This window comes from Chlorocebus sabaeus, chromosome 5 (assembly GCF_047675955.1).
Source record: "Chlorocebus sabaeus isolate Y175 chromosome 5, mChlSab1.0.hap1, whole genome shotgun sequence".
NCBI lineage: Eukaryota > Metazoa > Chordata > Mammalia > Primates > Cercopithecidae > Chlorocebus > Chlorocebus sabaeus.
The window spans coordinates 8,817,961-8,832,457 of NC_132908.1; the positions used below are offsets into that span (position 1 = coordinate 8,817,961).

Consider the following 14,497-nt stretch of genomic DNA (forward strand, 5'->3'; position numbering starts at 1 on the left):
CCCAGGCGCTCTGGATGCAGACTGTCCTGTTAGGAAAACGTCACTTGCCAACTCTTAGAAGTAGGAGAATTTGCGTCGAAAATCCAGGATTTTCAGCTTGGCGAGGTGGCTCACCCCTGTCATCTCAGCATTTTGGGAGGTCAAGGTGAGATCACTTGAGCCCAGGAGTTTGAGACCAGCCTGGGCAACCTAGGGAAACCCTGTCTCTACAAAAAATTTAAAAATTAGCCAGGCATGGTGGTAACACCTGTGGTCCCAGACACTTGGGAGGCCAAGGCAGGAAGATCGCTTGAGCCCAAGAGGTCAAAGTTGCAATGAGCCATGATTGTACAATTGCACTCCAGCCTTGGCAATGGGGTGAGACCCTATCTCAAAAAAAAACAAGACAAAAATACACATTAAAAAAAAAAAAAAAGTCAAGGTTTCTCGGGTTCTGTTGTCTGAAGGTGTAGGTGCAGAGGAACTGGGGTCTTGAGAGGCTGCAAAGTGGGGCTGGACTTCATCTGTCCCTTGGCCCAGCCCCCTGGAATACCCCCAGACCCAAGCCTCGGGGTGTCTGCAGTCACTGCCTTAGACAACAGGACCTGAGCCGCCGTTCTAAGTCTCTCGGTGTTCCTGTGTCTGAGGCCTTGTCCCAGGGAAGCCTTGGTTCTCCTATGCCAAGACCTTGTCGCAGGGCCAGGCTAGGGCAGGGCCGGGGCTTCCTTCTCCTGCATCCCTTTCCCTGACCATTGATATGGTCCTCCATGCCCAGGGCAGGCCTCTTCCCCAGCTTCGGGGCTTGGCAGAGGGCAGCCCACCACTGGCAGACGAGCCTGGCAAGTTGCTGAACTCTCATTTGAAACTGGGGACAGCCCCCAACCTACCCCGCACAGAGGGCTGAGCCAGGGCTACCTGGAAAACAGGGAGGTGAGGCGGGCGGCCAGTGGGGGTCTGAATGCCTGCTCCACACTGGGCAAGGCCCAAGGCCCCACGGCTCAAGGTTCTGGCCTACTTTGGGCCACCAGACACCTCACTGCTGACTTCAGGGCTGGCTCACCGTGCACAATGGTTATCACAAAGGGGTTTCTTGCTACTGTCCCTCCTAATTAACCGGAGGCAAGAATTGGAACAGCCCCCACCCCACCTTCTCACAGGAGCCCAATGGGCAGGTGTGGCACTGGTGCCAGTTCGTGGGCAGAGCTCGCTGGTGGCTGGTGGCCTTCCTCACAAGGCCACCCATACCACTTCCCTACTGCAGTTCTCAGCTCAGCCAGGGCAGAAAGATGTGCCTGGTGGACCTGGCCTTGAGCCATGGCCTATGGGGTCAAGAGCATGGAGGGACCATCAAGGCCCCGCTGGGAACCTTGAGCAGCTTCTGGACTAACTCTCACCACCAGGGAGGGGCTGGCCTTAACCACCCTTCTCTGCCTCCACACTGCAAAACCAGCTTTGCAGCAATGAGTTTCAAAGGGCTGAGTGGCACCGACTACTGGTGGGGAAGGACAGGCGGTGCCAGTCTTACTACACAAATTGGACTTCATGGATGGTCTGAATCCGTAAGTTTTTCCCTCTCCCAAGCTGCCCACGCGCTGTGCAGGCACCATGCTGTGAACCCCCAGGCCCACCCCCAGATCCAGCCATTGACAGCTGGCAGCCTGTAGGGGGTCAGTGACCCCTTGGAGCTGATAGGGGGGGCCCTCCCTTTGGAACCTGCACAGTTTTGCTCACAGATCATTCATGGCCTCCAGCTCCCAAGTCTCACTCAGTTAAAGGCTGTGGAAAGCAAGTCAGCAAAAGATGCACAGGCACCCATCTCCCCCAACAGCAAAACGCAGGGAGAGGGGACTCTGTCCTTACCTGTTCTCACCCAGAAAACCAATGTCCCAAAGGCTTCCTTGAGGGAGGAGGCCATAAAGAACGGCCACTCCAATGCCTGTGCTTCACTAGCACTCAAAAGCCCTCGAGTTAGTCCCTGTAACTCCCAAGGTGGGAGATGTTTTGTTAGAACTGCATATCCAGTATGGAAGACATGAGTCACATGTGCAAATTAGAATACCATTAAAATTCAACGCCCTCTGCCACTGAAGCCACATTCCAAGTGCTTTATAGCCACAGGTGACCAGTAGCTCCACTAAGACAAAGTTCTGATGAACACAACCGGGTGAGAATAGGGTGGTAGCAAGGCTGGCCAGAAACACTACCCACTACTCACACAAAAGCCTTAGGGATGTAGTCCAATGGGGTTGGCAAGGTCTGGTTGTCAACTTGACTCCTTTACTCCCCCAGGGGACCTATCTACATACCACTAGGAGGTAGTGACTCGGCTATCTAATCTGAAGCTCTCTTGGCTCAAGAGGCCCTTACATCAAGCCATGAACACAGGATCATTTCCCCGTAATCCAGGGCTGGTACACCTACAAAGGGGGTTTTTAAAAAACGAAGCCCTGTGGGGAAAGCCTCACCACTCAAGTGTTGTCTGTGGCTGCGTTCATGCCACGCTGGCAAAGCTGAGGGTCCCAACAGAGACCATCACACAAACCTACTCTCTGACCTTTTACAGAAAGTTTACCAACCCTGACCCTAACATAAGCCCAAATGACAAGAGAGATGTCTTACTTACACATATCGCCTTAGTAATTCAAGGAACCTTCAGGTGCTATGGCTTTGAGATGGAGTTTCCCTCACTCTGTCGCCCAGGCTGGAGTGCAGTGGTGTGATTTCGGCTCACTGCAACTTCCGCCTCCTGGGTTCAGGTGATTCTCTGGCCTCAGCCTCCCGAGTAGCTGGGACTGCAGGTATGTGCCACCATGACCGGCTAATTTTTGTGTTTTTAGTAGAAACGGTTTCACCACACTGGCCAGTGATCCACTTGATCCTGACCTCAAGTGATCCACTCGCCTCGGCCTCCCGAAGTGCTGGGATCACAGGTGTGAGCCACCGCATCTGGCCCAGGTGCTATAGGTTTTATCGCTTTTGCTTTAACCATGAAGGTGGTTTCAGAGTTGAGACTTTGAAACTCACAATTTCCATTCCTGGCACCATAAACATTTGCCTCACAGCAAATGAGCAATGTTATGTATGAAGCCAAATGTCCTTGCTGTCTTGTGAAAGAGAAGCTGGGTTAGGGCCTCCATCAGGAAGTGATGGTGTCTACACATGGCTTCTCGCCACTATCACGGCACCCATGTTGCAGGGGACTCTGCAGGGCACCACTGTGTCACCCTTGGGCTTTGCTCACAGCGTGAGCCACTGGGCCTGGCTGCTCTTCTCATTTTGAAAAGAGACTGCTTCAGCTCGCTGCTCCTGTGTGCGAGGGCGCGGAAAGGGCCACTGTGACCACAAGCCCCTGCTGTCACACAGTGGTTTTTCAGGCCTTCCGCTGTGAGGACTCCGAACGCTGTCAACAGATGGCATCCACACCCCATAGAGGGAGAAGACACAATAGTCCCAGGGTTATAGTGAGGCCGGGGAAGGGGAGTTCATTTTTCTTTAAAATTTCAACTTGTCTCCCCAAAACCAGCTTAACAAACTCAAACTCCTGACACTGTAACTGGGAGTGCGTGGAAAAGGGAACATGGCACACGACGGAAACATTACAACACGTTTTTTGGAAAAAGAGTCATTTAATATCTCAAGGGAGAGTAGGAACTTTGAGTTACCTAAGACTACAGCCAACACCCAGCCCAGAACCAAAACAAGACACCTTAATGTTCGTTCAAAGACAAACTCACAGCGAACGGCTCTCACACCCCTGCTCTAACTCCTCTTTCTAGGGAAGGAAGGAGGGAGGGAAGGGCCAGGTCCCCGGGGGCCCTCACTCCCTGCTTTCTATCACACAGGTCACAAGGCAGCTCTCAGAGCAGAAGGCACACACACTGCAGTGGAAGTTGAGAAAGGAAGTCACTCCAAGGTACACACTGGCCCAGAGACCAGGAAACCGTGCCACAGAGCTGGAAGGCAAGGCCGATGGGACAGTGCGAGGACCACGTCCACGACAGCGCCTGCCGCCCCAAGGGGCCTCGTGACACGTCAGGTCACATCTCCAGTCACCTCATTTGTACACAGCTCCCTCCTGGAAAACCTTTTATTTCTTAAGAGCAAATGTGACTAGTTAGAGGCAAAAAAAAAAAAAAAAAAAAAAAAGAAAAAAGAAATGAAAACAAGAGACCCTGCCCCCGCAAAACGGAATTAGAAGGAAAAGTACATTTCAGTGAAACCTTGTTACAAATGCCAAGGTTTCCCAGGCCTGTTTCCAGGGAGAGTAGAAATCTTCCTCCACTTCCACGTCACTCACTGAATTATAATTTTTATAGAAAATTTTATTCAACATACAACATTTTCCAGCAAAAAGGCAATATACAGGAAGAGTTGGTGTACACTGCTCCCACAGAAACAACCCAAAAAATACCGGAAAAGGATGAAAAATAAGAGTGATTTGCTGATTCTATTTTACTGCACTCAAAACTAGACACGCAGCTGGCATTAGCTCCAAAAGAAAAGGAAACGGGGCTGCGACTGAAATAAAACTACACACAATGAATATCAACATCAGTGAAATTCACTTGCAGACTCACCCAACAAAAAGGAACCTCCTCCCAGTGGCAAATTGTACATGTTCATTCATTAAATATACAATTTCATTTTTCCTTTTTTTTTCCTTTTTAACTTTTTTACAAAGTCAACAGCGTACTAACCACTAGTGAGCATGCCCTCTTGCTAAAAGGCTTTGTTGTTGTCTGTTCCACTTTAACGAATTCTACGTATAATTCTTTCACCTGCTCATATGAACTGTTGAGATCATAAGTCTGCTGAGGCAGCAGAGTAAACCTTAATTGAATTTAACAATGTTCTTGATTTAATGAAAAAGACCCCCACGATGTCCGTCCGGACTGTGTTCAGTGCATCCACTTTGCAAAGGGGCTGCAGACAGTAGTGGCTGACGAGGTGAGACGAGTTTATTAAAAAGCCCCCAGGCAGCTGGAGGAGGAGAACCCGAGGAAGGGCCGACAATGCACACAATGAAGGGAAGAGCGCTATTTATTAGGTTGTGAGTTTCTCTGTTTTGCCTTTACAGATGCACAAAAGGTCATTGAAAGTATAACTGAAGGAAATAGGTCGGACGAGCCTAAACACAAGACTTTCTAGCTGCAGGGCTGGTGCACGGGACCCCAGGAAGGCAGCCGAGCCACTCATGCCCACTAGGGACAGCCCAGAGACCTTGAGCCAGGGACCCATGATCCGCTAACCTTTTCTCCCCGATTGCGCTGACAGTTGCCTTGCACTGTGGTTACCATAAAATAACTCTCATTGGCATCCAAGCTTTATAAAAACACCTTCATTTTGCTCAAAAAGGGCAGTCAATAGATACAGAGAAGCCAAACTGAACAGCCTCAATAAAATAAAATTAACACCAGCAGCGAATCCTCTTGCTGAAGACTTCGGCTAGAGGGCACGTGCACCAAAGTTCTAGGCTGTTAAGGGGCCACCCACACACCGTCCTCGCCTTGAACACACCAGCTTGGAAATCAGTTATGGATTTTAATGGCCTTTTCAAGGTAAGTGTAGCGACTCCTCTTTGGGGCTTTGTTGAAGTGGTCCAGCCCTAGCCAAGGCCGAGGATGAGACATATTACCTGGTGGGGACGAAGAAAAGCAAGTGAGGCCACAGAGCAGCCCTGGAACCCCTCAGCGGGGTGGTGGCCAGTGATGCATGCATCCCCGTGGCTCCCCAAGGGGTAAGTTTGCGGGGAAGCCAGGACCTGAACTGCACGCCCACCTGGAGCTAAGGAGGCCCACACCCTGACTGCGCCTCAGAGCCACTGTCCTCACAACCCTCAGTTTCAATCACCCTGAACACACGTCCAAGCTTCTCTCCTTGAAGAACTCACAGGTTACAAAGGATGTAAGGATCTGTTAAGAACTCATAGGTTATGGAACGCTATTGCTCCTGGTTCCACAGGTTGCCCAGTGGAGAGAGAAGAGCTGGCACTTGACCCTGGGGCTGCCCCTCCCAGCCCCAGACCACTTGCTTCTTAGCCTGAAACCCACACCAGCCCCCGAGGGGAGAACCCTTACCGGGCTGTGGCTCAAAGTCTTTCAAATTTACTTCATACTCGTCTTCATTTATGTACTGGTGTCGGCCCATCATTACAATTGCAAATTTAAACTAAAAGAAAAAAAATTAAAACTCCTCCATTATTTCTGTTTATCAGTAAAACTCACATCTCTGGCCAAAAAAAAAAAAAAAAAAAAAGCCTAGGCCGCTATGCTAGGCAAGGCTTGAGCCTGTGGCCCGTCAAGCCCCCAGGAGGCCCCAGCTGCACACCTTCTCAAACTCCTTCTCCTGGATGTCCAGCAGGCTCTGGATTCGCTTCATCACTTCTCGAAAATGCTCGCCCTGGAATGGCAAAGGACACGTGCTCACACGGTCACTGCCGGCACCCCCGGGCCACGTCACGTGGCAGCCGCCAAAACCAATGCCCAGCCCCAACAGGAGCGCAGATTCAGCAACAGCAGCCACTCAAAGGCTCCAGGTTCTGATGCGAGCCACTTGGCCAACCAGAACATCATACCTGGTGTATCCTCAGCAAAAACGGGATTCCGAACGTTCCGAAGACCTCTTTGTGGAAATGCGCCACTGTGACAAGCATCTCATTCTCTTTGTCTATGTCCACCTGGTCCAAAGGGATTTCCTGGGGACATGGACGACAGACACAATTCTGTAAGAGCAAGTGATGCGGTCAAAGTGTCCATATCTCAATTCTCACACTACTCTAGCCTGGAGGGTAGAGCCTGTTTTTGCTAAAAATGCCACACCTGGATCCAGCCAGAATGATGGGCACTCATGGAAGCCTCAGCCAGAAGATATCCAAGTTTCTTCCTCCTCCCCCAAAAAACAGAATTTTAAGACACCAAATACTGTTATTATCCCAGTCCCTGTGGAAATGTCAACAGCTCTAAATCCAAGTGATCCACAGTTTCTGTCTGGATTGGGTTAGTAACCCAAACTGAGGACTAATCTCTCTGCAAACACACTGCAGGTCCACCCATGGAATCATATACCTCAATTACTGGTATATAAACACAGTCCAAGCTACTTGCACACTTTGCTGTGATATTTAAACATGCAGCAGATGGGGCTCATGAATACTCTTTGGTGCCAACGGTGTCGGGGACAGATACCTCTATTCGAAACGTCCGGCTTGTTGCAGGAGATAAACATTCTAATAGTTCATCTTCTTGATGGACACCAATGATTTTGTAGCTTACAATTTCTAGCAGCCTGAACAGAGAAGAAAAAAAAAGTGGGGCAAAATGAAGTATGTATACTCGCATAAAAATAAAATGGTTTTCTAGAAAGAAATAAAGTTACCATGATATGCTTTGTTTTTTTTTTTTTTTTTTTTTTTTTTTTGAGACAGTCTTACTCTGTCGCCCAGGCTGGAATGCAACAGCGTGGTCTCAGCTTACTGCAACCTCCGCCTCCCAGGTTCAAGCGATTCTCCCACCTCAGCCTCCCGAGTAGCTAGGATTATAGGTGTGTGCCACCACACCCAGCTGATTTTTGTATTTTTAGTAGAGACAGGGTTTCACTATGTTGGGCAGGCTGGTCTCAAACTCCTGACCTCGTGGTCCGCTCACCTCGGCCTCCCAAAGTGCTGGGATTACAACCGTGAGCCACCGGCCCAGTCTTTTTTTTTTTAAGAGGATCTGAAATATCAGAAACAGAGACTGGGGGCAAGGCAAGCAGAGGGGGTCCCCTCGAAGCATGAGATTAAAGGGCTCTGCTGGACACCGGGGAAGTGGCCACATTTGGGCAGAGATGTACAGACTGGGCCTCCGAAAGTTGTGTAAACCTTTCTCACAAGGAATTCACATTCAGTTGATTGAGGCGTTTTCCTCACTTACTCTTATTAGGTAACAGATTACGGTCTCACTGTTTAATAACTGTTTTATTAAAACTAAAGAAAATTTGGGAACCAAATGCCCCCAAAGGCCATTTGTCCTCCAAGTGACTATAGGGCAACGTAGCAAGAATCATTCCCATCTCTCTGAAATAAACAATCAATTCAGGGGCTTCTTTCTACAGCCCAAATGTTGGCTAGATGGATCAGAAGTGATTCAATCTGTCAAATACAAAATCAAGAGTCACCCTTTCCAGTTTCAGTTCGTCATTCAAATGGAATCATATGGTTCCTCTGTTTGGCTTTTCTATGGGAATCACGCCTTCTGACTACAGCTAATGTTATCAGAAGATGCAAGGTGAAGAAGGACAAACATGGCTTAACTGTGAAACATGCATAACCCTCTGCACCACACCGGCTTGATGGTTACCCTTGAGACTTGAAAAACTGGAGCAACACTGGGTCTGTGTTGAGTTTCTGTGCAACTGTCTTTGCAACCTGAGGCACACCCCACTGAGTCTGGGAATGATGCGCATGGATTCTGGCTGGGGGATTTCCACCGACGCGGCTGCAGAGGTCAGCGTTACTGCCACCCCTAACTAACCGTCCACATTTGGGCTCAAGAAATACTTGCCTAAGTTTCCCTGATGCTTTCTCCCCAAGCTCCACGGCCTTTTTACATTCTTCTAACAGGTCCCGGACACACCCATGCTTGTCTGGATATAGTGTTATTTCCTAAGTAATGAAAAGATAAAATAAGTGCTTTCAAGAAAGCAAAAAGTCTGCTACCACAAAGGAAGAGAGGAGAAAGTTGCATCATTGTTCTCAACTGTCCCCAGCTGGCCCCCATGTTCTTGCTCTCATTCCCACCCCAACTCCCTCATCTGTGAATTCACTCACAGTGAGAACACTGGCCCTAACCTAGAACCAACCAAATACTGACAGGAGGTTAACAAAAGTGGCCTTGATGCAAAAAGCCTGTCATTTACAGAACACCTTCTCAGGAAACGATCCTGAAGGGTCACCCAGGGCCTTCCTAATTCTCAGCACAATGAGAAAGGAATGCTGGTCCAGATACAAGACCAGAGGCAGACTGTGGACCTTCAGGGAGCTCAGTTCTACAAAGGTGAGGCTATTTATGTCTCGAATTTTCCCTCTATATTTGCAGAGCTAGAAAGGGTGAGAGATCTGGCATCCAAATAGGTACACAGACGTTTTTGAAGAACCACCTAATGCCTGTAATGCCAACACTCTGGGAGGCCTAGGCAGAAGGATGCTTAATTAAGCCCAGGAGCTCAAGACCAGTCTGGACAATACAGTGAGACCCTGTCTCTAAAAAAAAAAAAATTATATATATATATACACACACGTATGAATGAGCTGGGCGTGGTGACATACACCTCTAATCCTAGCTACTTGGGGGCTGAGGTGGGAGGATCACTTGAGCCCAGGAGGTCTAGGCTGTCGTGGGCTGAGATGGTGCCACTGCACTCCAGCCTGGGCGACAGAGCGAGACCCTGTCTCAAAAAAGAACCACCTAAAATGTGGCTGGGTGTGTCTTCTGTTTGGAGCAAGCATGTGACACTGGAGCTGTCTACACTAGCAGCTTGGGGAGTAAGTGCACAGTGGAGTCAAGGCCTGCTCCATTCACAGGCCTGCTGGACTCCCTGAGACCAGGCCGTGGCAGGAATAGCTGGAGAAGGATCCTCCCCCTCAGCCAAGTGGCAATACATAAGCATCACAGTGGGACCTGGAAGGGAAGGGCTGGCTTCCGAACAAATGGTTCCTTAGCTCAACATGTGATGCACCCAAAGGCCTCAGGGAGGTCTTGCCAGGAGGCAGGAAAGACTGGCCCAGGTCGCCCCCAGCCCCTTTCACGTGCTGTTGTTTAGAGTGCTTTTCTTTGGTGTCTTAGTTTTCAACGTCTGGGGACAGGTAGAAACAATAAGCAAATTCCAATAAAAATTAAAATTTATAGTATTAAAAAAACTCACCTCTTCCCTAAACTGGCTGTTTAACCATATACATTTAAAACTTCGCCTGTTCTCAAAGTCTGTAATTTTCATCTTAAGCTATTAAGAAAAGAAAGATTCACGTCAGATACCGTCACCAAAAACCCAAGCCTTCTCTTTATTACCCATAGTTACATTAATTTGGACTCATACCTGCTGATAGTAAAGTTTCTTAGGTTGTCTAGGCTTGAAGAATTGTAGAAGATCTCTTAAAGTACCTTCATAATTATGTCTAAGAGGATTACCTGGGCCATCCCTATAACTACACAAGAAAACAGCATATAAATAAATGACTTGTTTATTTGCCTACAAACAAATATCTGTGAGTGAGCATAAAAGCAAACTGCTGGCCTTACATCTGGACTTGAAATTTGGACCTAGCATGGGGTTTAACTTAATACTCCTGTTTCCCGAGAACTAAGTCCCACTCGCTGTCACACTTGAATGCTCTCTGCCATAGTGACAAAACACCCAGCAGCCTGGCAGGACTGACCAGCTGGACACATGAGAGATGCACTGAGGATGTATCTAAAGTCAGTCTGGCTTTGGATGAGGCTGTCAATTATTTTAACATCTCAGAGTAATGTGGTCAAGATGTGAGTGGTGACAATTCTGAAACTAAGCAAGAAATGGCATGTCAGGTGAAATGGCGAGCTAATTAGTTCCAAGATGTTTCAATGAACTGTGGAAAGCATGCGGTCAACACCAAGCAAGTGTCCGTGCATGTGACTTACCCTTGTGACTTGAAAAACTGGAGCAACATTGGATCTGTGTTGAGCCTCTGTGCAACTGTCTTTGCAACCTGAGACACAGAAAGGAAGGTTCATATTTTGGGGAAAAAATTGAAACCTGGTCATAAACTTCATGATTAATTACGTAAAACGTGCTATGAGCAGCCTGAATTTAAATTCCGTAGGAATTTATTAAACAGGAATAAACTATATTATTCCTTAATGTATCACCATGGGAATAGCATATCTGATGAAGATAACTTTGAAAAGTGTTCACTTTTAATGGTGAGGTCTACAGGTTCTTTTCTGATGGCAATTATTCTACCTCCCATGGCAGTATCAGCCTGAATCCACTTCAGTGGGAGATTTCCTCAGGCATAGCCCCTCCTGAACAAGCATTTTAAGAAAGAAATTTGTCTTTCTGGAGTGGGATCTGAAGAGGAAAGGAGCATTTATTAAATACCTGAAAATAATTCATTCTATTTGATAACGTAACCACAAATCCAGGATCATTAGGGATTGTTTTATCACAGAAAATGACATCAACGCGGTGGTAGAGATCTCGGAAATATTCCTTTGCGGTGGGTAATTCACTGTTATCATTTTCAGGGTCATCCCTGGTGGGGGGAGAAAGTTTGCAGTCTGAATCAAAGACCATGGCAGGGGGTAGCTGGTAAAAATGGCATCATCTTTTACACAACAGTGACACCAACAGGCTCTCTTGCAAGACAAATTCAGGTTCCCCTTTGTAAGCAAGGCAAGTATGCAAAGGGATGCACTGAGCCAGGCACAATGTGGTGGCTTTACATTCTCATCCCACTACAAAACAAAACCCCCTTAGGTAACAGCACCTGCGCCTCCTCTACAGGAGCAGACTTGGACGCAGTGTCTTGCCCACAGACCTGACAGGTGGTGGAGCCCAGTTTCTGACCGTGAGTCAGCAAATCAGGGCTTTCATGTGCCATTGAGCCGCTTTCAGACACTGAGTGTCTAAGACCAAAGACTGGTTGGTTTACATGAAGACAAACTGAAATGAATTACCCAAGTAGGTACATTCTAAGGAGTTTTGATTTCATAAATCTTAGGGGAAGGAAGCAATTGTTCCCACCCTGCTAACAGTTGCCATGTGCACATGAGACATTTTAAGGAATTGAGAAGAGCTTTATGAAATGAAAATGTTCACCACACCTAATTTCAAAACCCAGAGAAAGCCTGTCAACAGAGCTACATTAAAAACACAAAAACAAAAACGTGGCTCAGGATCTAGGTACAAATGTTTCTTGGTTCTACAACTTAAAAAAAATCCTGAAATTAGTAGAAAGTGATACAATTCTTCACAAAGTACATACTTCTGAAATACTATGATGTCACCATCCATTAGTTCATCAAGGGCTTTATCAAGAGACACGTCATAGTCCTGAATTCTCTCTGTTAAATTCGGTTTAACTTCCTACAGTGAAAGATATAAAATTGTTACATTGCAAAGTCTGTCTAATGTTTAATATGGCCAGATTATCGTCTTCCATGTACTTAAGTATTTTCTGTACACCCAATTCTATTCCCGTTTTAAGTTAAAATGTTAACGGAAAAAGCTAAATAAATAAATCCACAAATATGTAAAACTGATTCTAAAAAAATAAAAAATCAAAAAAAAATCAAAAAAAAAATCACAAATCTAAATATGTCATTCTCAAGATCATCTGAGGCCCTGAGTTAGTTGGTAGACCTAACAGAGTAACAAATTCGGGGTAAAAAGAACAAACAAAACCCTCCACAAACTACTAAGAATATACTAATTATGGAAAAATAAACCATCCAAACCTCATAGAGGATAAGGCTAGTATCTTGAATAAATCCTGCTCTGTCACACATAACTGGGAGCAAGTCACCTAGGAGAAAGAAGATACTGTAAATGTGTAGCTGTAATGTACTGAGCAAACTCTACTCCGAAGGTAAGTGCACAAAGGACTTACGTATTTTACAGGATATTGGTGTGTAGATATGCCCACAGTAATTCAAGCTCCGTGTTTTGGGATCATACATCTTCAAAAATAACATTACATCATCTACAAGGTTAATAAACAAGTTTTGTTAAGATCCAAACACTCAGTACAATGCTTAAAAAAAAAACAAAACAAAAACAAAAACAAAAAAAACAGTAAGCTGAATAGCTCAGTGACAAGTGAAATGACAGCTTAAGGTACCTAAAAGTTACTTCAGATGTGGCTTAGTCACGAAGCTGAGGCTATGACCGCAGAATTTCCGAACATCAGACCCATGGAAACCCACTACATTTAGACAGTCAAGACGGTATTGAGTGCAGCAAACTTAGAATTCCTAGTTCTGAGACCTGGCACTGACTGGCTGGAAGAGCGTTGCCACGGGAAGATTGCGCATGGTCTTGTGTCTTTGCCAGAAGTGACCACTCACAGCAATAAAAGTGTCATTTTATAGCAAGGGTCAGCAAATTCCGATCCACCTGTTTTGTCGATAAAGTTGTACTGGAAGACAGCCAGCCCGTTCATTTACATATTCTTTGTGGCCGCCTTAGTACAGACAGAAAGGCCTGAAACGCCTGAGATATTGCCTATCTGGCCCCTTACAGACGTTTGCAACCCTGCTCTTTAGGATCTGACCAACGCGATTAGCACAGCACAGCAGCTGAGACTGAAGACAGAACAGGACGGCCCCACATGGCTGCTACTGTCTCCGGGCCTCACAGGAAACTTGCAGCCAAGTCAGTCTTATTTGACTTCATCAGGAAGTCAAGTGAGCATTTGTGGAATTGATCAACAGATCTTTCTGCAAGGGAAGAAGGCTTAACCCTGTGTGTTTAGAACAACAATCCAGGAATCCAACGCTACTGCTCTAAGTGCAGGCAGGCGTCTCGTGGGCACTTACGATCTTTATCAAACTTGGGTAAGGTCGCTCCACTAGCAGCCAGCTCGGGATCAACTGTTTCCAGGAATATTGTCCAAGGGTTTTCATTATCACTGAGCTCAATCATCTATTTCCAAAAGAGACGCTGATTTTAGAAGAGTCTAATGGCTTAGGTGACAGAGCGAAAAACTACAGTCAAGTACTGAAGAAAACGTCCAATTCTAGTTAAGTGGACCAAAAGGGAAACAAGCTGCACTAAGTGCAGAGGACTAACACCTCCTGCACGGTTCCAAACCAGATACGCTATTAACAATATTTACTGTTTTATTGCCGTCGGCTTCATTATCTAACATTGCTGGCCGTTTTGTTCCATTACTCCTTGCTTGCATGGGCCACAATCGAATTTGATCTTGTGGAAATCCCTGAAAAAATATTAAGAATAGATTAAGATAAAAACACACTCATATTTTAGTCCTCTGTATTACACACACGTATGTATATACATATACATACATATATAGTCAATATGTTAAGATTGTGATTGTAGGCCAGGTGCTGTGGTTCACGCCTGTAATCCCAGCACTTTGGGAGGCTGAGACGGGTGGATCACGAGGTCGGGAGCTCAAGACCAGCCTGGCCAAGATGGTGAAATCCCGTCTCTACTAAAAATACAAAAATTAGCTAGGCGTGGTGGCGGGCGCCTGTAATCCCAGCTACTTGGGAGGCTGAAGCAGGATAATTGCTTGAAACCAAAAGGTGGAGTTGCAGTGAGCCGAGATCGCGCCACTGGGTAACAAGAGTGAAACTCTGTCTCGGAAAAAAAAATAAAAATAAAAGAAAAAAGACTGTGATTGTAAGAAACAGAATTCTAATTCTTTCCCGGTTGATTTGGACAACTGTGACTTATCCTTCAGGATCGAATGCCCATTTTACAAAAATAAAGAAGGGATAGGGGTGCAGGGAGTGGAGTAGAGAATGAGGAAAAGCGG

General features: G+C 46.5%; 1 protein-coding gene across 2 annotated transcripts in view; it reads right to left on the reverse strand.

Moving 5' to 3' along the window:
- Nucleotides 1-5,001: 5,001 nt before the first annotated feature.
- The window catches only part of USP7 (ubiquitin specific peptidase 7), a 71,631-nt gene continuing 62,135 nt past the window's right edge, over nt 5,002-14,497 (reverse strand). For both annotated transcript variants that reach the window (XM_007985309.3, XM_007985323.3), the window contains exons 17-31: nt 13,829-13,930; nt 13,530-13,635; nt 12,602-12,694; nt 12,450-12,517; nt 11,978-12,078; nt 11,092-11,245; nt 10,632-10,699; nt 10,051-10,159; nt 9,880-9,957; nt 8,520-8,620; nt 7,164-7,263; nt 6,554-6,673; nt 6,307-6,378; nt 6,057-6,147; nt 5,002-5,614 (exon numbers count right to left, since the gene is read on the reverse strand). In XM_007985309.3, the coding sequence (XP_007983500.1) occupies nt 5,508-5,614; nt 6,057-6,147; nt 6,307-6,378; nt 6,554-6,673; nt 7,164-7,263; nt 8,520-8,620; nt 9,880-9,957; nt 10,051-10,159; nt 10,632-10,699; nt 11,092-11,245; nt 11,978-12,078; nt 12,450-12,517; nt 12,602-12,694; nt 13,530-13,635; nt 13,829-13,930 (1,470 nt within the window). In that variant the 3' untranslated portion in view covers nt 5,002-5,507. The remainder of the gene's footprint in view (nt 5,615-6,056; nt 6,148-6,306; nt 6,379-6,553; nt 6,674-7,163; nt 7,264-8,519; nt 8,621-9,879; nt 9,958-10,050; nt 10,160-10,631; nt 10,700-11,091; nt 11,246-11,977; nt 12,079-12,449; nt 12,518-12,601; nt 12,695-13,529; nt 13,636-13,828; nt 13,931-14,497) is intronic.